Source organism: Pagrus pagrus, assembly GCF_965226575.1.
Source record: "Pagrus pagrus genome assembly, chromosome: 10".
Taxonomy (NCBI): domain Eukaryota; kingdom Metazoa; phylum Chordata; class Actinopteri; order Spariformes; family Sparidae; genus Pagrus; species Pagrus pagrus.
In genome coordinates, this window is record NC_140194.1 from 21,833,685 (window position 1) to 21,858,404 (window position 24,720).

General features: G+C 40.4%; 2 protein-coding genes across 3 annotated transcripts; one reads left to right on the forward strand and one right to left on the reverse strand.

Annotated features, from left to right (window-relative positions):
• Window positions 1-1,157: 1,157 nt before the first annotated feature.
• LOC311263728 (cytosolic 5'-nucleotidase 1A) lies at window positions 1,158-5,672 on the reverse strand. Of its 2 annotated transcripts, XM_084364000.1 has the most exons (7): window positions 5,609-5,672; window positions 5,456-5,526; window positions 4,371-4,484; window positions 4,107-4,242; window positions 3,837-3,959; window positions 3,095-3,225; window positions 1,158-2,980 (listed from the first exon to the last, which is right to left on the reverse strand). In XM_084364000.1, exons 2-7 carry the CDS (start codon window positions 5,489-5,491, stop codon window positions 2,735-2,737), a joined length of 786 nt encoding a protein of 261 aa, XP_084220126.1. In that variant the 5' UTR covers window positions 5,492-5,526; window positions 5,609-5,672; the 3' UTR covers window positions 1,158-2,734. The 2 variants fall into 2 exon arrangements, with proteins under 2 accessions (XP_084220126.1, XP_084220125.1); XM_084363999.1 differs by having other exon boundaries at window positions 5,456-5,661.
• A 71-nt stretch (window positions 5,673-5,743) lies between these two features.
• On the forward strand, window positions 5,744-23,682 carry LOC311263691 (GRAM domain-containing protein 4-like). The gene is made up of 19 exons (XM_084363956.1): window positions 5,744-5,966; window positions 9,071-9,317; window positions 10,055-10,160; window positions 12,353-12,473; window positions 12,580-12,653; window positions 12,916-13,048; window positions 13,223-13,248; window positions 13,534-13,625; window positions 13,939-14,030; window positions 14,418-14,466; window positions 14,658-14,729; window positions 14,830-14,873; window positions 14,971-15,080; window positions 15,271-15,425; window positions 17,860-18,007; window positions 18,464-18,557; window positions 18,848-18,938; window positions 19,800-19,868; window positions 20,142-23,682. Exons 2-19 carry the CDS (start codon window positions 9,132-9,134, stop codon window positions 20,247-20,249), a joined length of 1,770 nt encoding a protein of 589 aa, XP_084220082.1. The 5' UTR covers window positions 5,744-5,966; window positions 9,071-9,131; the 3' UTR covers window positions 20,250-23,682.
• The last annotated feature ends 1,038 nt before the right edge of the window (window positions 23,683-24,720 follow it).

Consider the following 24,720-nt stretch of genomic DNA (forward strand, 5'->3'; position numbering starts at 1 on the left):
CAGCAAACTTTTATACATTACCTTGTCTGTGAACCTGCCTTCTGCATTAAAGGACACTTACAACCTCCCCAAGGACCCAAAGAACCTCTATAGGAACCACTGGTACCGCTTGTCAGAGCACTGGATCCATATCCAGCATGAGACCTACTCAGGGACCATTGGAACCACTTTCAGTAGAAGTTAGCCCTCTCAAGGACCACTGCAATCTTCTTTAAAGATAACTACAACCATCTCATAGACCAAAGGAACGACATCACAGAGCCACAGAACTTCTCTAGGACCACAGCATCTGTTCAAGGGCTCTCATAGCCTCTCTTGGACTAATGGATCCACTACGACCACCTTCAGAACTGCTAAATATACTCATACTCGCAGAGAAGAGGTGAAAATCAGCAATTGAGTTACCCTGATATCCTGAAGTGCTACACAAACTCTTCTTGAAGGAAAATTGTTCATTAATTCACTGAATTAGTTCTTGAAGTTTTGGACAGAGACGTCCTGCACGCAGCTCCATTTTTAAAATTGAAGATGTGTTTGTGTTCAGCAGGTGGAGCAGAGCAGGAGCTGATGATACGCAGCGTTCATCAGACACTTCACTCAGCGTAATGAAAACAAAGTGTTTTCTGCTCCAGATCATTTAGACGATATGAGGCTGTCAGAAACACACCGCCGCATTGAGCTGTTTCATTTCAATAAACACGGTTTAATTTGTGGCAGCAGAGATGAGACGTTAGCTCCTGATGACATCAGCTCAGCCTCCGTCTGTTTTACATCCTCTGATCACATCAACCTGCTGGATATACTCTGTCTCAGGCTGTTGCGCTGATTGTATTCACTATCTATAAAATCCAGTAAATGATCTGAAGGCCCCTTGAATCTCTTAGACCTTAGAAACCTCTAAAGGACACAAGACCTCTAAAAGGATTCACTATAACCTCTTAGGACTCTCAGAAAAACCCCAAGCACACCTGTAACCTACTCAAGGACCATTATTCCAGTCATTAAAAACAAAACACACAGACTTTAATGAAACAAAAAAGCGTTCATGAGCCAAAAAACTCTGCAGGATAGAGTGGAAATATGCTTAACAACATCGAATACAGGAAATAAATAAAAGGTGCTTCCTGTCATAAACGTCCACAACCTTAAAACAGAGGTAAAATAATGGACAAAAATTGACTTTTATTTTGATGAACATACACGTTTAAAGCACATGAAGTTATTGTCTGTAGCTATATTTATTCTTGTCATCAATAAATTCATTTCCCAAACTGTTTCAGTTTCACCAACATTTGGCTTCTCTGGTTGCTGCGAGTTGCATTGTGGGACTTCAGACACCCTACAACATCCCGAGCAACCCCTGGAACCTTCCCAAGGACGAGGAGAGCGTCCCTAAGAATTACTAGTCCTTTAAAGAGCCTCCTAATGGACCCCTGGAACCTTCTCATACACCCCTATGACCTCATTAATCCAAGCTTTACTGCTCTAGCCTCTACAAAAACCCTTGAACCTCCTCAAGGATAACTGGAGCCATTTCAAGACCTCCTGCAGCCTTTTTAAGAACTACTGGAATATCCCCATAGACTGCTAGTCTTCTCAAACATCCCTGCTTTTACTGACTGAAATTCTCTGCTGCCACCCGCTGGTCATCTTTAGACATCACAGTGACAAAAACACCACACAATGACTATAATACATTCCCCTTTTTCTTTTTCTAGTATTTTACACGTGAAAGTCTTCCAAATGCATACATAAAGATCAAAGCTAAGGTACTGGGACTGGGTTTGGCCACTTAAATGAGATTTTTCTTGTCTTGTGCACATAAACACTACCTTTATGGACTTTGGGGGCTCCATAATATCTTACTAACATATAGTGCTTGAGAAAATAAAGCTCAGGTGAGGTACTGCGTATTAGGAAACAATTACAAATGAGCTGCCGTTTTCAGTCTGTACAACAAAAAGGTCTTTAAAACAATTCTGAGCAATACAGAAATATGTCTGAAGACTGAAACACCGCCATTTTTACATTTGAATCACGACATACACAAGACGGGAACACATCCAGTGGACATGGCGCATTAAAACCCTGACAGAGCCCGTTTAACTTCATTCTGGAGCAACAGATGATGGACAGACTTAAAGCTGCTACAACAGACTTGAATTTTTGGTTGATTGTGGCGGCCCCTGTGGGCAAAGCGGTATTACCACCATCGTCTTGTGTGGTAAGGCTCTTGATCTGGCTAGTGCAGGCGTTTGTTTTGGAAGCAAAAACTCTTTACAGTGTGTTTAAATACAGACAATAAGCAAACATACAGCTGAAAGTAGATAAAAAGTAATGGACAGAGGCAAACATGATCAGATTTCTGTGAAGTATCAGAGTTAGACTCCCTCTGCTGGACTGTAACGGAGTTACATACATAAATGTTAATCCCTCAAATTGATTTACAATTTTAAAAAATTAAGATTTGTTCAGGATAAAAAAAAAAAAAAAACATGATTGTCAACACAAAATATGGCTACACTTCACTGTAACAGCGTCCAATCCGGTGGTTTGATTTTTGGTGGGGGGGGGGCGGAGCTTCACAAATTTTAAATCAGCAACACTGACTGGTTCTTTAAGGCTCAATGAGCTGAACAGGTCTGAGTTCAGTATGAGGGTTTGGCAGCTTGTTTCAAAGACACAGTGAAGTTTTTAATGAGGTCATGTGACACCACCTCCTGTCATGATGTCATCACTCCTCCAGGCCGCTGATGCCGTCACTGAGCAGGAAGTGAGATCGGAGCACGGACAGGATGGGGCCTCGTGGGGCCCCGGCCAGGCAGTAAGCCTCGTCCACACTCACTCCACGGGAACGCAACGTCCGCAAGGCGTCGCCACAGCTCTCCCTGCCGCCATGCAACGTCACCAGGACGATACTGAGAGGGCTGTCCAAGACGCCGAACTTCTGCCGCATCTGGCCAAGCTGAGCCGAGAAACTCTGCAGAGGAAGAACGTGAGTTATCCTAGAATAATCTCAGATGTCTCAGATCTTTTTGCGTCAGCTTTAAACAATCTTCTGCATGTTGTATCAGCAGGATGTTGGTGTGAGTACCTGAGCAGCCTGTTGGCCTGCCGGCATCGGGTCAGCGTCAGGCCGGATGACGGCGTCTCCACTGATCATTACTCTGAGCTGCTCTGATGGACATAAAGATAACTGCTGATCCAGCAGCGCTGAGAGAACACCTGGACCAATGACAGGAAAGATTATTCACACACTCACCTGGACGTCAATCAATACGTAAATCAATCATAACTGTAAGCTTTTAAGAGAAAAGCAACAGACGTCCCTAATAATGTTAGATCAATTTCAACATCATGACTCTGGATTGGATTTGGATCACACATTTATGTTTCCTCTGGATGATTTGTAATAATTTTAATGAAGATTTTTATTTGATTTATGACCAAATACCTGCAAAACTAAATACATCAGCCTCAAATGTACTTTATTTTTCCCACTACAAAGCAAACGTTAGCATGCTATCAAGCTTAACTAAGATGCAACTGCAATAGGTTTTGTGTCACGTGAACCCTTCCGGCCAGCTCTCATATTTATTTTTGCAGGAAAAAAATGGTTTTGTTTTTAAGTTCAGTCTCAAAAATGTATAATGTTTATCTCTGATATGATGTTTTATCTCCTTTCCTCAGGAATATGTCAGAATTTTCAGGTTCCAAGATACGACACAGACTGTAATCAGCAGTAAAACCTCCTCAGATCCTCAAAACGTTTGGGAGTCAATATCCATCACACATCACACAGCTGTAATAAATGACAGAGGAAGAAACATTCTGACCGTTTTGTGATGCCAGTAGCACCTCATCTCTGTCTGTCGTCAGGAAGATCTGCACATTATTTTTCAGTAAACTCTCAGTGAAATCTTCCTGGCTGGAAAAACAGAACCTGCTGACTTCGAGACCTACGAGAGAAAGATGATGACATCATGACAGGAAGTCAACTACAAACTCCAACACTGATCAGTGGCTGACTGTAATCTGTCTGCTGAAGGTTTGTCTTATATAACTATAATGTTTGGTGTTCCTGCTGGTAATTAATATTAAATTACCGTAATGTCTGGTGCTGCTGGTGATGCGGGAGCTCTGCTGCTGCTGTTGGCTGTCGGTGGTGATCAGGATGACATCAAACAGCAGCGACTCAGCAGGACTTTCCTCCAACAGCCGTTCATTCACTCTCTGCAGCGCCTGAAGAGTAAAACTATGAATTAAGATTATCTGAAATCTTCCTTTCAGACTGGTGTTATTCTATATTTTTGTGACACACAAAAAACAACTGATGTGAAAAGTTTTTAGTTGATGTGTTTGATTCTGACCTGCAGCAGTGGGAAAGCCACGCCCCCGCCGTATATGTCATCTCCATCATCAGCACCAGATTCAAACACTGCACGACACGTTACTGCGACGACCACTGCACGATCAGCATCCTTCTGCAGAGGAGACACAGAACCTGGAACTTCATCTGAACTTATTTATCTCCCCTTTAAATCAGACAGGATGGTCTGTGGAGATCTGGTCTGGAGAGAGTCCAAACAGTACAACACACACAGAACCAGCACCGAACCAACAGGAAAACAATACACAGCCTGTAGGCAATCACCACAAGACCTGATACAGAACCAGCACGGAACACTACTTATAGTTTGATTAAAGTACATGAATCTGAAGTGAAACCTGGTCTTTAACCAATACACATTTAAACTTAAGTGTTTTACACAGATTTTTGCGTGTGAGAAAAAAAAACATGCTAATGAACATTGTCTCATCGTCCTTTAGAATATCTTTTCTGATGCTGTGCAGCAAGCTTTTGATGCACCTTCGCAGACAACGCCCACATTTTAGCCTCATATTTTGCAGTCCAAACACCTATTACTAAATGTGCATTTTTAGCATTGCGTCAATGACGAGCCAATATATGTCATAGATAAAAACTGACTTATGCTGTACTTTAACTTACTAGGTCCCGCTCGTCAATTCGGCATACATTACATACCAGATACAGCAGTTTTTTGAATGACTATGTAACTTTTAAAATACATGTGCCACTTTCAATTTTCTCCCACTCCAACGGGACGTTTGTGAGCCAAACGAGTTAAAAATTTAGTGCAATAGTGGGCTGCATGGTAATCAAAAATGAGCCGAATTTAACAGAAGGCCCTGAAGTCTCGAGTTATAAGATTTAGCCGATGTTCTATTGGAAATGAGTAAGGTGACAATAAAATACGTGATTATTTAAATGTAATCTGGTAGACAACTTTGAGTTATTGCACACAATTTAGTGCGATTTTTCTAATGTTTGTCAGGGCCGGATGGCAGTGGTTCTGCAGGTATGTGATCTCACCTGTCTCACTGTCTTTAGGGGTGACAGAGCGCTAGATAAGTTGCCTCAGGTGAGTCTTACCTGCTTCACGTCGGTGTTCTGGATCGTGGAGACCATGTCCGCCTCTCAGCTGAAACTCTGCGCGTTATAAACTGCCTTAACAGATAAATCTCTGGGCCTGTTCACTGTCACGACACAGTAATTATCAATGAACTGGCTGTCAAACTTACTTACTTATTTCGATGTTCCCCTAGAAACACAGAACTGTGTGTTTGGGTTCCGCCTGCCTGGCCTCAACCCGGACGCTCGATTTAAGAGCGCAGCGTGATGTCGTCACTTCCTGGTTTGTTTGCCGCTGGCCACCACGCCCACAGCGCAGATTATTGTGTCAGGTAGAGAAACACGGTCCGGCTTTGACCCCAGAAGCCCCATTTTCTGAACTTACTGCCGGGACACAGCCTCCCACAGGTCTTAAGCGGGTCTGAGAGGAACCTGGGCCGGTTCGGAGCGGATTTGACCCGGTCTGGAGCGGGTTCGAACCGCCGGGAAAGAAAGAAAAGGGGAAAGTTTGCTTCTTCAGCTTCGGTTCACGGTGAGAAGCTGATTCCCTGTCCCCTCTTTCCTTCCTTCCTCACTTCCTACCCTCTCCTTCTTGTTCCTCAGGGGTGTCCAGGTGGGCTGGACCCCGGTCGGGTTCTTGTAAATCATCCTTGAGGCCCGCAGAAACGACAGCTGGTTGGTTGTTACCGGTTCAGGTGGCAAACAGAGGCAAAAAGAGAGTATTTTCTGTGGTCAGAGACCCAGTCAGTCAGTTTTCTGTCTGTTTCTGTCAGTCAGTCAATGTGAATTCAGTCTCTCACCACACGTCAGTCTGTAGGCTGTCAGTCTCACCTGTACAGTGCTGGAGTATGTGCAGGTAGAGAATGAACAGGTAATCATTAGAAGCTGTCAGACCAGCCTAGAGCTGCAGCTAATTATTATTTCCATCCGTCAATCTCTAGATTATTGTCACGCTTTCTAGATTAGTTGTTTGGGCTGTAAAATGTAAGAATATGTTGACAAATGTTCATGATGACGTCCTCAAATGTCTTGTCTTTGCCACAACCCCAAAACATTCAGTTTACTGTCATAGAGGAGGGAAAGGACCAGACAATATTCACATTTAAGAAGCTGGAATCAGAGAATTTCATCTTTTTTGTTTTCTCTTACTTACTCAAACTGATTAATGGATTATCAAAATAAGTGTTGATTAATTGACTAGTTGACAACTAACCAGCCCCACAACTAGCAGCTCCAGACTAGTCAGTCCCTTTGTCTGTCAGTCAGTAGTGATGTTGTTTAAACAGTAGGCAGTCAGTACATGCACAGACGGTGTTGAAGTCCTGCAGATACAGAATCAGACCTTTTGTCTTTAGAAGCAGTCGGACCAGTCAGACAGCTCAGTCATCTTCACATCTTCACTCTCACACAGTGAGGCCTCATTTAGACCAAACAGGCGCTGCGGTGAAGTCACTCCATTCATTTCATCTTTGGTCTTTCTGAAAGCAGTTTTAAGGTGGTTAATTATTTATGTCGACATTGCAACCATGATCGACTGTAACCACTCTGATCCATCTTGGCAGGGATGTCCTCTTATATATCATCTGGTTGCGATATGAGTCGTCCAATGATTATTCGTTTAAGGGTGCAATATGTGAGAATTTTGGTTTAAAATAATTGAAAAAGAACTAAAATTATCAACAGAATGTGATAATGTAGCATGCTAACCAGCTAGCCTCAGCCCGTCCTGTAATACCACTTCGACCTCCCTGTTTGGACTGCTAGCTGTCTGAACCCCTAGCTGCACGGCTAACTGAGCTAGCTAGCTAGCAGCAGTTACCGCTTACTCTAGTGATATGCTGTGCCCTATTACTTTGGAGTGTCCTTGCTTTGTTCTTAAGCCAATTTTTACATATTGCACAGAAGAAAATTAACTGCTTACAATAATCGACTAATCAATTCAGTCATTTTTCATGCAAAAATTGTCAAAGCTTTGCTTCTTTTCTTTGTCATTTATGACTGTAAATGAAGAGTCTTTGGGTTTGGGGCTGTTGGTTGGACAAGAGAGGCAATTTGAAGTGGTCACTTTGGGCTCTGGGAAATTGTAATGAGCATTTCTCACAATTTGTCACAATTGACACTTTATAAATTGAACAATTAATTGAGAAGATTAAATCGAGATTAAACGGCAGAATAATCAAACGGAAAAAGAAATTGAAAGCCCCTTAAGCCTGTTGCTATCACTGATTTCACCCATTCAGAGAGGTTTCTCCTCTGCCTTTTCGCTAGTGCTCTTTGCAAACGTTTTATCAGACATATTCCAGATTAAAAGTGGCTGTGTGGTGTTCAAAATGCAACTTAATCATGACAACAGTTTGTATATTGGAGGAGAGATTTTTCCTTTCTTGCAGGCACAGAATGTACAAGCTTCTTGGCCACTAGCTGAAGTCTCTGTGGTGTGTTCAAGTGCAGCTTTTTGGCTGAGACACCGGAGATGTGAGGCCTTGACGCAGCTAGTTCTTTGATTTCAGTTTGGTGTGTCAGGGCTATAAATGTAACGGTTCCCACCTTCCAGCACCCCTGAAGCTCACTAATTAATCAAAACATTATGCCTCATTTGTTTAATCTGTACTAAAACTGAAATGGAACAACGTAAATTTGGCTAGCTGTTTTCCCCAGTTTCTGGTCTTCATGCTAAGCTACGCTATTTAGCAGACCGATATCAGAGTGGAGTTGATCCCTCTTCAGATGGGTGATATGTATTTCCAAAATGTGGAACTATTCCTTTAATGACTCCTCTTTGTGTTGACAAACACAGTTTTCTTGTCCCTCTTCAGCGTCTATGACCAAATGAGATCCACAGTCTGACAGTGATGGTGGCGAGTAATAAACCCAGAGTCCAGGTTTTAGATGAGCAGGCTTGTAATGGTCCCTGTGTCAGTCTGGAGAGCAGAGGTTGAAACATGAACATGGGGAACATTAAGCAGACAATAAAACATTTCCTCCACCCTGAACAAACAACATGATGATGTCCCAGTGGATCGTCTGATTGGCTGTTTGTATAAGTCTTTATGGGAGTTGGCTGGAGTGTTGAGTACTGACTCTTCCTGTCTAAATAAAGCTGATGACCTCTAAGTGTTGAAGGAGCCTCATATTCATGACAGTCAGAAGATGTGTGTCCATTTTCAGACATGTTTGTTGTTTCTGCTCCAGTTTTAGGTTCAGTGGATCTGTTCCCTCACTGTTAATGTGTTGAGATGTCTGACAGGATTTAAATGAACAGCAGCTGTAAGTTAAGTCAAGTGTTAGAACTGATGTTTTCCTTGTTGGAACTGTTGGAAGGATCCTCCCAAAATATGTACATACATTCCTGGTTCACAAAAGTTTAATCCTACTGACTTGAGGTCGCCTGACATTTCCTCTAGTCCCATAATGTGGTTCACGTTTGTTGTTTGATTGAAATGTCAGGGAACATCGTCTGGGAACCATCAATATCTGTACAAAACCTCACAGGAATCCATCCAACAGTTGAGGTATTTTGGTCAGATTAACATTGTCTTGGCTAATCTGACTGATACAACATGTGAAAACACGTCCGTTATCAGTTTATCATTGGCTGTTTTTGAATCATTTCTCAGTGGTCCTTTTCTCTTCCAGTCTCTGCAGTGCTGTCGTCGTCAGTCATGTTCAGGTAGAGATCGGCTCCGAAGCGCCCACCATGCGGAAGCATCTGGACAGGATCCGGTTCCGGGGCCAGAGACGGGACGAGTTCCAGGATCTGGCCGAGTCTCCCAACACGTCAGACACAGAATGCACTGAGGAGATGTTGATCAAACCTCGAGTCTCACTCAGAGATTCAGAGGAGCTGAGGGAGGCTGAGGGAGAGCAGCAGAGTGACGCTCAGGTACACAAACACACCTGTTGGTTCTGAGGATTACTGTTTATCAACCAGGAGTTTAAACAGAAACCTGATCCTGATCATTGATATCAACAAAATTCGGTTGTAAATTACTCTTGATGATTCTTGATTGACCAAGCCAGAACACTGTTTGGCCCGATTTCATCAGATTAGATTATCGATAATTTGGTTAAACTGCAGGTCCATTACCAATTTGCCTGCTGTCTGAAGGCTCATGTTGTAGGACTCTAATTTGAACCGTTTCTGTAAGTGTCCTCCGAGGCAGCCTTTAAACCGACCTGTTTGTCTTTTAAAACTGACCTGTGATGAAGCTGTTGAATAAAATGTTACCAGAACTGATGGAAATCAGAGATGGAGCTTTGTTATCATTCTTGTTTTATAGTTTGTGTTGACATTGATAAACTGCTGCTGTCTGATTGAATAGTCAAGGGTTGGGCAGTATATCGATATTATATCGTTATCGAGACATGAGACTATGTTTATATTCAGTGAAAGTACCAACAGTCATCCCTACAGTATCGTTGCAATATCGATCACGAGGAATTTGGTCAAAAATATTGTGTTATTTGATTTTGTTGCTCAGTCTTAGGATTTACGAAGTGTAAAGTACTTTATGATAGATTTTTTTGTTTGTCCTAACTGATTTTATTTCACCGTCATTGTTTAATGTGGCCTATGCTGCCTGTTTGTTTCATATTTCTGTCTCTGTGTTTGTCTCTCAGGCTGGTCCAGGTTCATTTTCTGCAGCTCTCCAAGATGACTCGAGGACGGATCTCAACGAGGTCAAAGGTCACCTAGAAATCGCCTTGTTAGAGAAACACTTCTTACGTGAGTATTCTGACTTAAATGTCTTTAAGCATCACCTGGTTCTTTGTGGATTTTAATTTAATCTCCATAATTCAGAATCAAATAAGGGAATCTGAGTGAATATTATTTTAAAAGAATGTTACAGTCGCCAGGACATAAAAACTGCATGTAAAGAATCACCAGTTAAATCTGATAAAAAAACGCTTGAAAAGTTTGGTGACTTTGCCCCAAAATAAGGGTTAAAATGGCGCTTTCCCCACAGGTTGTCCTTTTACTGCACATGCCCACGGTTTCACGTGACTGTCAGCTCTTTCCACCAGAGCACTCGAACAAACGCTAGTTTAATGTTTAATGTTTGAAAAACCTAACCTTTCTTGGTAATAGTGTGATATCCTTCTTTTCCATGCTTATTAGAAGGCCGTCTGTAGCTGCACCAAATCGGTTGAAACTGTTGTGAATCTCAACTGTGTGCTCTCATCAATGCAAAAGCCATTGGCTGATATCGTTCCAGTGTGGATATGTGTCATACAACCACCATCTTTGGCATTACAGACTTTCCGTTTAAACTGCTTAAAGTGATTTGTCTCCTCTATAATGTCTCTGATGGAAACGACCTACTGTACTGATGTTTTGGCCGAGGTAAAGCGAGTAAACGCACCTTGAGTTAAGATCTCTTGGTCAGACTACTGTTTATCTGCTTGCAAGTTCAGAAACAACGTGAAAGTTGAAGAAAAAGTGAAGTGTAGGAGAACCATGTGTTGATTGGCTGTTGGGTCATTGTGGCTTCTCTCATCAGTTTGGAATCAAACTTCCCCACAGCACAACAGCATGCTGGGTAATCCATCAATATCTGCCATCTGCTTTACGTAACACACACACAGCTATTAATAACCATGCTGACCTGATCAGACAACCCCCCTCCCACCCACACCCACACACACACACACACACACACACACACACACACACACACACAAACGAGAGTGCCAACTTAGTGTCTAGTGTCGCGCTCTATTTGTTCGCTGTTAGACGTTATGAAACAGGTAGTAGAGTTCTGTAAGTAGTGATGAGACTAAAGAGTATCAGTGAGAGGAGGAGGTAAGTTTTCTCTCAACTCAAGATGAGGTGTCAGGAGCTGCCTTTTAAATTCATGAGCTCTACAGCTAAATAAAGGACAAGTTCACAATTTTCAAGTCTGTCTTAAAGCGAGTTTTGGTTGCTGTAATTGGCATTTGTCCCAATACTGGCCATTTAAATATCCTCTCATAATGAAATTCTAATGTAAGTGATGTGTGAAGGTGCTTTTAGACTGTCTGCTGTCCAGTGACAGCGATGTTCTACATTCTGAGTGGCCGGCAGCAGAATGTAACTACCTGCCTGTAGTTACCTCATTTGTTCTGTACCGTGCGACACAGACTGCTGCTGTCCTCCTACTATAATCTCATCACACAGCTAAATAGAGCGCTAAATAAAGTGCAGCTGAAAACTTGATTTTTCAGGTATGTGTACACTATTATTTATTTTTCTGACAACTTTTGATTTTTCCTCCCTACATTTGAACACAGGTATCTGGACTTTCTCCTCCTCACATTTTCAAAACAGGCTTGTTCCTTTAGTTTGAATGCATTTGAGGGGAATTATGGATTATTTCGCGTCATTGCACGCCTTCTTCCCAACATCACAAGACTGATTTCAACCTATCAGTGCATATCACACACGGCAGACGTGCTGCTCGGGACGCTTTACCAACCCAAAATGTGACTATTTGACATCCTGGGAATGAGACTCAACAATCAACTGTCTTTGTGGTGTGTTTAGGAACAGCTGGGACAAATCCTACTGATTCTACCTTTTAGTCTAATAGTGAGCTTCAGTTAGCTTTGCACAGAAATGGCCAGTAAAAATGTCCTTCAGAGGGATACTTATTACTTTGATACTTTAAGTACATTTCAGAGCCTGTATTTTATTACTTTTACTTGAGTAAAGAAGTTGAATCAGTACTTCTACTTTTACCAGAGTCTTTTTTTATACAAGTATCTGAACTTCTACTGGAGTAAAGAAGTGTGGACTTTTGCCACCTCTGCACGTTTGTCAGCTAATATTGTAAATGTTGTTTATTGGCCCAGACATGATCGTCAAGCTTTGAAGCTGATGTTGCTCCAGTACTGTTTTGTCTTCATTGATCTGTTCTTGTGACCATACATCTGTTTCAGAGGAGGAGCTGAGGAAACTTAAAGAGGAGTCCAACGTGGATTCACTGAGACAGGAGCTGGAGAGGGAGCGCAGCAGAAACAGCGAGCTGGAGCAGAAGATCAACGACATCTTGAGATCCAGGTGGTTATTTTGATTAAAACCTTATTTAATGAACTGGTTTGACAGCAGCTTGTTCCTGTGGTTTAAAGCCTTCGCTGACTGGTTCGTTCTGTTGGTCACTTCACAGCCTTGAAGACTCACCTTCTCAGACGCCTAAAGTCCCGCCCACACAACCACCTCCACCTGCAGTCAGCAGTACAGGTGAGCTGCAGAATCTCGCTCATGTTTAGTAGATTTTCTGAGTTAATCTGTGCTCCATGTTCAAGAGGAATTGTTGCAAAAGGAAAAAATAAAATTGTGTTAATCCGACTATATGTTTATTACTGAGCTTGTAGTTACTGCTGGTTTTGTACTGGACAGCATTATATTGAAAGGTGTTTCTAAAATGTGTTTTATCCCCTCTGTTATTGATAAAGAAAGTGTTGGTTGCCCCCATCAGGCTCTTTTCTCTTTCTGTCCTCAGAGAAACAGAAAGACACTCTGTCCGACAGCTTCCTGAAATGGCTTTATAATCGTTTTGGCGTTTATATCGAGGACTTTCGCTTCCAACCGGAGGAGCAGACAGTGGAGACAGAGGAGCCGCTGAGTGCCAAGAGGTGAGGAGGAAAAAAATCCACAGACTATCCATTCAGGACATGTTCACTTTCTTTGGAAGTAATTTCTTACTTTTAAAACATGGTGATTTAAAGAAAACTGAAACATATATCTTTTATTGTGTTAAAGCTGCATTTGTCTTAAATCTAAATAAATATCTGGTTTCTTACTCACAGGTTGACTGAAAACATGAGACGGCTCAGTGAGTATTGATATCTGATTGAACTTCAAAGCTGTGGGACTTTGACTTAACACAACGCATCACATTCACAGCTCTAATACATCACATCTCATCTCATCTCTCATCTCATATATACACATACACACATATACAAAACCAGGGGTGTCCACATACTTTTAGCCACACGGTGTTCTTGTGGAAAGCACTTTAGATGCTTTATCAAAAGTTTATTTAAAACATACACGAGACAGAGAGGTTAGATTTCTCTGTTGTCAGTCTGTGATTGGTCTGTTGTTGTGTCTCCAGAACGAGGATTCAAACCTGTGACCAACTTCATGAGGAACCTTTCTGCCTTATCCAGCTGGTACTCCGTCTACACATCAGCCATCGCCTTCATTGTGAGTCAACACACACAGAGACAGTCAGAAGGTTACTGATGTTCAGTGGCCGGAGCAGAAACAATACATCGTTAATTTTACTTTTTTTTAAGAAATATGTTTTTATAATGAATCTGCTTCATGAATTATTTTAAGAGAATTAAGTACAATATGTGCACTTTTTACTTCCACACTTTTTTTCTATATCCTCAGGCTGCAGACCTTATTATTTTTGGTATTTCAACTAAATGATTCCCCAACATTTTTGTTATTTGCCTTAAAAAATATTGACCTCATGTTCGTGTGTTGATGCATGTCTGTATGTTCTCCACAGGTCTACATGTATGCAGCTTGGCAAGGCTGGGTCATCCCAATGTTCCTGTTCCTCGCCATCCTCCGCCTCTCCTTGAATTACCTCATCGCCAGGTCAGCAGCCAATCACACAGCAAGATTTTGGGTTGGGTTGCGTAAGGGAACTCTGACCCTGCTAAAACTACCTGCCAGTCTAGATCTGTCTTTATAATGGCTGAAGAGGAAGTGGAAGATGGGAATTTGTAGTTTAAAAGGTTAAACGGAGCCTCACTGATTTTGAAAATGGATCAATTACATATCATTTTTTTCTTGTTTCAGTTACAAATGATCTATTACACATTTTTTATTTAATTCCTGACACACTGATGACTTTTTACACAGGAAGCCTTTACTGGGTTTTAAAACCACCTGATGATTCTGATCAGTTTGGATCTAAATTATGTACTAAGTTTGAAATGACCTCATATGCACCTGTATGTTCCCATGATGCACTGCTCTCAGAGGCTGGAGGATCCAGTGGAGCATCGTACCTGAAGTCTCGGAGCCCGTGGTGAGAAATCTCTCTTCACAACTGCAGACACTTTGCTGTATCCACTGTTTGTTTTTTTTATTTTAACATCAACCTTTTAACATGAAGATGCATATAGAATGTACAGCTCACCTGGACAGGTGATCCGGATGATATACATGTACTGTAAAATAGAGGAGTAAGTATCAGTGTTTGTCTCCTCTGTTTTCCAGGAGCCTCCTAAAGAAGACCTGACTGTGTCAGAGAAGTTCCAGCTGGTTCTGGACGTCGCTCAGAAAGCTCAGGTGAGACGTTACTGACAATCGGAGGGTCTACGTCACGGCCGACCGACATCTGCACAGATTTCACAGTAAATTTGTTTGTCTTTTTGTTTCGTACTCACAGAATCTATTTGGGAAGATGTCGAACATCCTGGAGAAAATAAAGAAGTGAGTTTATCTGCACGGTTTGTTCCATGTCGGGGAGAAATTACGCTCCACATACCTCTTTAATACTGTGTGTGTGTGTGTGTGTGTGCGCGCGCAGTCTGTTCATATGGGTTCAGCCGGAGTTGACCCAGAAGCTGTATGTTGGACTTTGGGTGGCCTTCATCTCCTCCTGCCTGCTGCCGTACAAACTGCTGGGATTCATTATAGGTACGTCATATGAAGTGTATACACTCACACGCTGTCACCATTATACTTTTTCCATCATATCACTCATAATTTCACGTTATTTTTAGGCTATATCACGATACACAATCTATATCTGGTGTCTGTTTTACATCTCGCTGAGTACAGGAGTGAGATTCAGATCGTCTCTGATTAGCGTCTCCCCCCTCCCCAGGTGTGTACGCAGGTATAAAGTTCTTCATCATCGACTTCATCTTTAAGAGTTGTCCCAAGCTGAGGCAACGCTTCGACACCCCCTTCATCGTCTGGACCAATTTACCCACCGACCTGCAGCTGAAGGAGCGCAGCAACACCACGCTGAGCAGACGGGTCAGTACAAACTCTCTGAAACATTCAGAATTACAGCTCACAGACTGCAACACTCGTCTGTCAGTCGACATCTGTCTCTCATGTCTCTTTTCGGTGGACTGGCAGATCTATAAGTAAGCCCCCCAAATGCTTTAATGGGTTTAAAAAGTGCTACGCAGAGTGGAAATAGCATGTATTCACCACTAGATGGAAGCACAGTTGGATTATGATCCTGAGTTGCTATGAAAAGCATTTTTTAGACAATGAATCTGTTTCAGACGTTAACATACAGAATATTGATTAAATCTCATAAATGTCAACAAAAAGATACTGATATTTTACTTTCAAATTAAAGAGTCTAATATTATGAAGAGGTCTCAAGTTACAGTGTGAGCCACAACATGAACTCATCAAGTTCTGCAGTGGGTTTTTCATAATACATTATTCATCAGTTTTGTTCCAAGATAATCTCCTCAATTAAGATAATCATGCAAACTTGAACCTAGAGGTAATTTGAAGACAAAGTTAAGGTCAGACTCATTTTCTGACATAACTGAAACATCTGAGATCTGCAGAAGAAACGTCGGCTCAGAGACGTCTTGGTTTCAGGATCACAAAGTGGATCTCTACGTACTGTCCTCTGAACAATAAATAGTTAATTAAGAGTCCATGTTAAAATGTCCATCTTTACAGCAGAAATAAACATATTTACAGCCTGGTACAAAAAACAGTTTTCAGTCTCTGTAGCTTTCATGACAACTGTACAGGGGGTGAATTTTTTTAAAACTCACTTGTTTAAATTATATTAAAGCTTAAAATTATCCATAATAACAGCCGTGGGCTTGCTGTCTACGTAGCTGTCAGCAACCAGGGGTTTTTTCATTCAGCCGCCTCAGCTCCACCCACGCTACCTCTGCGATCATTTCTGGATTAGCTGGGAGTAAGTCGATGTCAGTCACAACCAAGATGGTGGCTACTGGAACCGCCACACCGAGCTTCAAAAATGGCTCCTCACAAAACCTACGTGTGACGTCACGAAGACTACATCCGTGTTTTGAACAGTCTATGATCAGCACAAAATAGATCAGACTGTTGCTGGTTCTGACTGGTCCCAGTAAGTGGTCTCTGGTCTGTCTGGTTTCAGCTTTCTGTTGTTGTTTTTCTCTCTCAGCTGTCTGAGTGTGAACAGGTAGGATCCTGATGTGTGTGTGTATTTACAGTCACCGTTACCGTGTAGAGGTCAGTAGTGTGTAATGTAGTTAAAGATGTAGAGTCATTAGAACAGACATCAGTCAGCTGCTGCTATTCTGCTGACGACTCGTGCTAGCTTGTCTGTCTAAAACTGAGATGTCCCAAAAGCTACTGGTCAGATTGTCAGTGAATGTCTCATTCCAGTTGATTCCTTTAGATGTTAATGACCCCATCCTGCTTCTCTAGAGCCTCCCTCAGGAAAAACTCACGTTTCAGGGTTTTACCCAAATTTTGAAGTTCATGCCTGAATTTTTAGGCTTGTATCCTTTTTTTTACACTAATCTGAATTGGGTTTGGTCTTATCCAAGGTCTTTTGTTTGATTTTTTTTTTCCCATCTTTTTTTTTGCTCCTGAACTCTTGCAATACCTTAAATTTTGTGTTTTAGAAACTCTGGAGAGTTGAGACAGATAGGCAACATTTTATACTACTTATCTACTGAACCTCATGTTGATGGAAAGTTAGATGAAGTTTCGTAGTCCACAAAACATTTCTTGAGAACGGAAGAAGAAAACATAAAATGGGGTAAAAAAGTCTCCAGAAGCCGCAAGATCACAAATTATTTGTCATTTTTTAAAACTGAAATCTGCACTGTAGCTACTAAGCTAAAAGCGGCAGTGCACACCATGAAGAATAAAAAGAAGAGATAGAAAGATGAAGAAAGAATAAGAAAAAAACACATCTGGCCATTTTTATTAGTTAAAAAATGCTAATTTTGCACAATTACTTAAGATTACATTTCTTTTTTACAAGAGTTAACTTGTTGATGCATCGGCAGGATTTTGTCCCCTTTAAATTTAATGACCCCTTTCCTCTAGTGCCACCTACAGGACAAACTGAGATTAGATCTTACCCAATTTTTAGTCAGATTTTATTAACTTTCTGAGGATTTTTAACATTAATGTTTGTGTCGGTTCTTTCCTCCAGCGCCACCCTCTGGTAAGAATTGCTAAATATGAATGATATTGTTTGCTTAATGTTTGTTAAACCTTAGAATAAGAACTGCAGCAAGATTTTAGGCGCATTTTAACAAAGAAAGTGAGTGAAAATGAAGGTGATCTGACCTAATCTGTCAAACAGACGGACACACCTGTACAGGTGAGTTTTTATTGTCGACTCTTGGCTCTGCCCGCAGCTCCACTGTCTGACTGTGATTTGCTAATCCAGTATCTGCGCTGCCCTCCCACCTTCTGTCCACCTGTTCAGGTTCCTGCTGCGGTGGGTCGAGGCAGCTTCGGGGCTGCTGCTCCTCTGGGTGTCAGCCGGGATGATGATGACAGACGATCGTACAGCACTAAGAGAGGAGCTTTCCACGATGTCTTCAACCTGCCGGAGAGCGAGCACCCTCTGACAGGTGGGGAGGAACTGCACAAAGAGGAGTCCAGATAGAAATAATCCTCAAAAATTATTTTGGCTTCAGATTCAGACCGAAAGACTTCAAACTGTAGAAGTTATTTCAGACTTTAGGTGCAGACTTTTTTCACTAACTGTAATTGAATTTTTTGTATGTTTAGACAACAGCAGATTTAAGTCAAATTAAGTCCTCCAATGCAGTATTAATTCAGTAAAAGTTTTACCCACAAACATGAAGGTCTAAATGCTTTTTCTTCTTCACAGAGTCAGGAATTGAACTTTGATGGGAAATAATGAATTCTTTCTTTATTTTTGGCCTTTATATTGAAAGTACTGAGTCTAAAAACACTGGAATCAGTCCATAAACCACCAGGTGTTATGTAAAGGCTCCGAGGTCAGCAGGAGATGTAAACTTTTGCTTGACCGACTTTCTTTTTGTTGCCTTTTGTTGTCTCAGTGTGCGAGAACGGCTGGCGCTGCTGCCTCATCAACAGAGACCGGAAGACACCTACAGACTACATCCGCAACGGATACCTGTACGTCACTGAGAAGTAAGTCCTCCACTTCCTGTCAGCTCAGTTTATTTTACAGACGCTGCACAACAGAGATCAGCTTGGTATATCTAAATCAATGTTTAATGAGTCATTCAATCATTTGATTTAGGAATTAATTGATTGCATGGGCTTATTGGAGGCCTGCGACAGGCACCAGACTTTTTCTTTCTTCTTTCTCAGAGCATTTGTTATTGGGATGTTGAGATATTTTCTACAGATGTAACAAAAAATACTTCTAAAATAGCTTACCGAGCTTAACTTTAACTGACTCTGCTCTGTCTCCACAGTCATCTGTGTTTCGAGAGCTCGAGCTCCAGGTCTGGATCCTCCAAGAGGAACAAAGTCATCAAACTCACGGATATTACCGACATCCAGAAGGTATGTAGAGTCTCTGGGTCTGTCCCAATGTCCTCCCTGCTTTAAATGTGTGAGTGCAGGGAGACATGAGGTAGCAGCTGATATGTCTTTCTCAGGGCAGATACAGATACCGATTATTAGTAATGGGATAGATGTACATTTGCAGCAAAAATGAAAATCTTGGTCTAAATATTCAGAATATCCAGTGAGGGGATGTAACTTAGTACAATTTACTTGAGTACTCTGCTTAAGTACAATTTAGAGGTTTCCATTTTCTGCTGCTTTACTATGCTTCCACTCCCACACTTTCAACATTTATTTATTACCTTTGGTTACTAGGTACTTTGCAGATTTAGATTATTCAGTGTTGATAGGCTATGACTTGTGACATGTAAACAATCAGATAGTGCTGTGGGCAAAACATTGAGTGAAACCATAAAGTAGCACATTTTTACATTCATTTATTTTATTGGCAATTGGACACAAAAAATACTGATACTGATAATCTGAAAAATACTAAATATCGGCCTCGATAATCGGCCAGGCCAATCAGTCAGTCCCTAGTGAGAGGGCTCCAAAGTCTCCGATGATAAATGAGACAGTTTGTGAAATCACATATCGTGTGCGGAGACATCTCTCCAAGCAGTTCTGTTAATACACATACATAGTGCTGGTTAACAACTTGTTAAAAAGAAATGCCATCATCCTGACTCATTCCATGTTTAGTTTTTTCACGATGCCCAGTTCTGTTCTCTTGTTTTGTTTACATATTGTCTTTTACGCTGTGTCATAAACCTTCTATTGCAACAGTAACTGGTGCTGATTCTTGAAAATAAAGTTTACACCTGGACTTAGATGTATTTTCCTCTCTGTCCCTCACAGTACAAAGTTTTGTCTGTGCTTCCTGGATCTGGGATGGGGATCTCCATAGCGACACCATCCACTCAAAAGGTAAGAGCTTGTTAAAGGTTAAGTTCACCCAAAAATGAAAATCCTATCATTAACTACTCATTCTACTCATTCTGAAGTTTCATAGTCCAAAAAACGATATAAATGGGGACTTGTTTTAAAACGGCTGTAAAAAATAAAATAAAAAATAAACTTCATCAACCTTTCCATCGGCATTGGAGCAGATAATGACGGAATTTTCATTTTGGGGTGAACTGTCCCTTTAAGATCATTACTTGAGTAAATGCACTACATTGTTCCTCTGCTCTGTTGCAGCCGATGGTGTTCGGTGCAATGATCCACAGAGACGAGGCCTTTGAAGCCATCAACACTCAATACATGAAAATCAACACCATGGCGACGGCCACCAACCCGGAGACATAGTGACACCCTCACACAAACACTGGAACTGATTCACTTTATTCACCAGTGACATCATCAAACAGCCGCTGACTTCAGTTTGAGCTGCTTTCATATGATTATGGTTCCCGCTTCACTCATCAAAACTAAGTGATTCTGTGGCATTAAATCTATATTATGTCAGCTGATACCAACAGATCACTGACTTCACTTCCGAATCAAACCAACACCAATCACTGTTCTTAAATAGTTAACTGAAAGTTCTCACAAAACTAACAACTTTATGCCACTCCTGAGGGTCAATTTACCATAAATTCTCAAGGTAATGGCTGGTTTTTATGTAAGAAATGGACAGAATTTTTTTTTTTTTTTTTTTTAAGAAACAATGTTGACTTTATGTGAAAGACTTCAATGGGCCTCCAGCTCGTCCCAACCTGTCTCATACTACAAGAAGCCTGTTGCTGACGCCCAACTCACAATACTCTTCCGCTTCATGCGTCTCCTGTCCTCACCTTACATGTCTTTTTTCGCCCGTAGAGTCATGGTCTTGGTGATAGCCGCTGTAAATCACCTCTGTATCCAGAGGTCACGATCCAGGCAGACTTCAGTCAACTAATAGGGCCTCTTAGCTTCACAACTAACTAGTTGCTATAGTAGTGAGCAGCAGTTAGCAGTTTTTCTGAACTACCTTAAGAATTCTGGCCATTTCTTATAAAATTACACCTTTAAGAATGGCTTCTAAATGGAGTCGCAAATAATCGCCTGCATTTAACAAATAAAGGCCAGGTGAAGACATTGAGGAGTGTGAGGTTACCTCTTCTATAATGTTTCACCTGATAAATTCCGTTAAATGTACATACATGTCATACTCACCCCGCTGCTTCTCTAACGCTTCTTCTTTAACACTAATACTGTTGAGCTCAAAACTTCCTGTACAGATACTTCACATTAAAAGCCTTCCAAGGGCACAATCCTTCCCTTACTTGAAAGGGTTATACTTTGAAGCATTTGTAGGGAAACTGTTAAAAAATCTTCCACTGACTATATGTTAGAGCAGGAACTGTAGGGCCCAATGTGTTAGTTCTGAAATGATTCCTCGATTAACAGAAAATTAACAACTTTGACAATCGATTAATTGTTTAAGCTATTTATCAGTAACTCCAATCATTTTCCAGTGAGGATTTGCATTTTTCTCCCTGTTTTATACATCATTGTAAACTGATTACCGGGAATTTTGGACTGCTAGTAGGACAAAACAAGATGTCACTGTGGACTCTTTTGAAGTTTGATGGACATTTTTTTACTGTTTTCTGACTTTTGATTGTGATGGCTGTCGGTCTGAAGTGAATAAGTAAATTAAGAGACAAAAATATGAAAAGAAAAAACATGAAAGAACACAGAAGACACTTTTATCAAACAATAAAAGAACGTCTTCTTCTAGCGGCTGCGAGTGGTCGTATCAGAACGGGACATTTGCCTCTGTAGTCAACAAACACAGTAAAACTGATCTTTAAAGAGAGGTCGCAACTCGTGATTACTTTCATTGTTATTTTCTCAGTTCATCATTTGGTCTCCAAAAACAGTTAGAAAATAATCACAAATGCTATCAATTATTTTGTTTTCTCTGGCAAAAAGTTCAGAACCCCAAAATGTTCTGTTTAGGATGATATAAGACTGAGAAAAACTGCAAATCTTTACTTTCATTACTGCAGAGCACAGCGTCTTGTCCTTACACCGCCGATATATATTACACTGTAACGTTTAATACACAATCTGTTTCTCACTTTTCTGAACATATTCCACCTACATCTGAAGAAGAAAAAAGGATTTTTTTGGATTTAAATCAGATGTTTTTACAGTGTTATTAGCAGATAAACCTGTTTAAACCTTATTTGAATTCACATTGGTGTCTTCAGGGAATTGTAAAACCTTCATTATATGACTCTGTATTGTAGCAGCTAAGCCTTACAGTCCGTGACAGTATGCTGTTTTTTATGTGGTGGTAAGAGACTGTTTGTATCCTATATGAATGTTAATAACTCATTTCTGTGCAACATTTAATGTAGAACACGAAATTAACCTCAGTTTTTTTGCTTTTTTTTAATCTTTCATGTTTTGGCAAGCTTCCTTTTACAAGCAGTAACATAAAAAGCTTTTTTTTTAAAAAAAGTTAGACGACTAAAAACAAAATGAAAGATTTTTTTAAAGTTTAGCTTTCATTCATAAACTACAGACAATGAGGGTAAATTAGCTGAGAAACTGGCATATTTTGTTTATCTTTTGTTTAACTTCAGCTCTTTTCAGCTCAGGCTAAAGCTAAACAACAGTAAACAACACAATGACCTAAAATGAAAGTTTTTTTTCTAAATCACAGCTCTATCATCTTTTAGATATAGCTTTCTTTTATAGCCTACAAACAACAAGGGTAAAAAGCTGAAACACTGGCATTTATTTGTTTAGCTTTTGTTGTTTAACAATTTTCTAACCCTAGCTAAGAGGCTAAGCTAAACAGTAACAACAACAAAAGGAAATGCTGTTTCTTCTGTTCAGTTTAGCTTCTCTTTTGCACTTTGTACAGAGCCTGTGGGTGTCGCAGAATAAATCCAACTAATTTGTTCACACAAACAACTAATTGTCGCTCTCAAATGAACGATTAGTGCTTTCAAATTGCTATCAGTCTGATTCACGTGAGCTTGGACTTAAAAGTTTTAATTTTGAAGATACGGTGATACACTTATCTGTACTTTCTTTAAGTTTGACACCAAATGAGGTCAATGGTTTTGGCAGTTTGATAGCAGCTCTGTAGATTTTTAAATAGTGTTTCTGTTCCTGCTGATCACCACTGGTCTGTAACTGTCAGTCTAAAGACTGTCACACCAGCATTTATCACTTCATCAAATGAACTTAATTTTGATAATTATGTTGTTAATTTGACCTAAAACAGTCTGGAGGAGCCTATCCTTTAAGTAAGTAAATGTAAAATAATATTTTTTGTTCTTACCTGCACTTAAAACATAAAGCATAAAGGAAGCATTTTATTTAAGTTACAAACACATTATATCAATGTTTGCTCAAATACAAAGTCTTGATTAATTCATCTCACTAGTCTGATCGGGCCTCACACAGCTCTTTCGTTGCCAAATCTTTTTTCTTAGTAAAAAAAAGTTTTTGCAATTTTGATGCCAGTTGTTAATGCCACGTTGCCTCATTCAGACTTCTTGTTTCATGCTTGACTTCAATCTTTCTCAGTTTGTTTTTGTGGTTTCTCAAGTTTGTTTCTGTCCTGTTTCTTTAGCGCTGCGAGTATATCTGTCCGTGTATTGAGTCTTTTCAGATTTAATGGTTTTATAAAATCGTGTCATTGTACAAACTGGTGTAATTTTTTAACTGAAAGGATTTCTGTTGTTAAATGTGATGTACATTTTTTATTTAAGTAAAATCAAATGTTAAACACTAATACTCCTGTTGTTGTGGTTGTTTCTGTGTAGTACCTGCTTCAGCCTGCTGGTGTCACCACCGAAAAGTTAGATTTTTCTGACCGTTTCAGACGGACGGCTTATGTTTTCTGTCGTGCAAACACCAACATATTTTGATTATTAAATAAGGAGACAGATTTGCTGTATGAACCACATATTCAAACAGTAATATCTTTAATGTCAAACATTTGTCATAGTAATTATTAACATTCCTACTTTAATGTTTAAATGAAAGTTGATGACTTTCAACAATCACCTTATTTCCCAGGTTTAAGGGTTTATTACAACTTCAGCAGACTTATTTACATCAGCTTTCTGCAGTTTAACACAAAACTGCTGACAAACATGTCTGATAACTGCTGTGGATTATTTAATGGAAGTTCAGAGTTTGTTTCAGTCATAATGTTTTACAGTCTTCAGTATCGGCAGGGAGGGTTTTATGATCACATACAGGAACAGCCGTCTTATCAGCTGCTGTTTCTCTCGGTGTGTCAGTTATTAAGAACAATAATAAACCCCAAATACCAGGAAGTATAGTGACTGAGTCTGTTTTTCCATCTGACATTTTCTAATACAATTTAAAACCATTGATACTGGTTGCTCTACTACAAAGTCTAAGCTAGTGACAGAAATGTCATTATTTAAGAGAAAGAGAGCAAATTCCTGCTGCTGTTACCTTATCATATCTACAGGGGTGCCCACATTTTTATTGCATGGGCAAAACAGAAACTTATTGGTGTGCCATGAACAAAAACAAAGACCTCTTGTTTTACATTTTATTGGTAAACTACAAAATGGTACTAGGATCCAAAGTTCCCTTAATAGTCTGCATTCCTGTGTCACTCAATGCCCACAATGCTCAAATAACCCTAACTTGACATACTTAAAGGGCATTTTTACCTCACAAAAGTACAACAGCACAAACAGTGATTTATACAAAAAAAAATATTATTTCTAATTTTTCTCTAACATTTTTCTCTAAACATCTGGTGTATCGTGTGTCAAGCTTGGCCCCGCTA

Excerpts from the sequence above, each read along its gene's own strand:
- LOC311263728 (XM_084364000.1), bottom strand. The coding sequence starts at position 5,491 with ATGGTCTCCACGATCCAGAACACCGACGTGAAGCAG. Across the intron at positions 4,485-5,455 it reads AGAACACCGACGTGAAGCAG|AAGGATGCTGATCGTGCAGT; the intron begins GTAAGACTCACC and ends TCTCCTCTGCAG. Across the intron at positions 3,226-3,836 it reads GCTACTGGCATCACAAAACG|GTGTTCTCTCAGCGCTGCTG; the intron begins GTCAGAATGTTT and ends TCATTGGTCCAG.
- LOC311263691 (XM_084363956.1), top strand. The coding sequence starts at position 9,132 with ATGCGGAAGCATCTGGACAGGATCCGGTTCCGGGGCCAGAGACGGGAC. Across the intron at positions 9,318-10,054 it reads AGCAGCAGAGTGACGCTCAG|GCTGGTCCAGGTTCATTTTC; the intron begins GTACACAAACAC and ends TTTGTCTCTCAG. Across the intron at positions 14,874-14,970 it reads ATCCTGGAGAAAATAAAGAA|TCTGTTCATATGGGTTCAGC; the intron begins GTGAGTTTATCT and ends GTGCGCGCGCAG.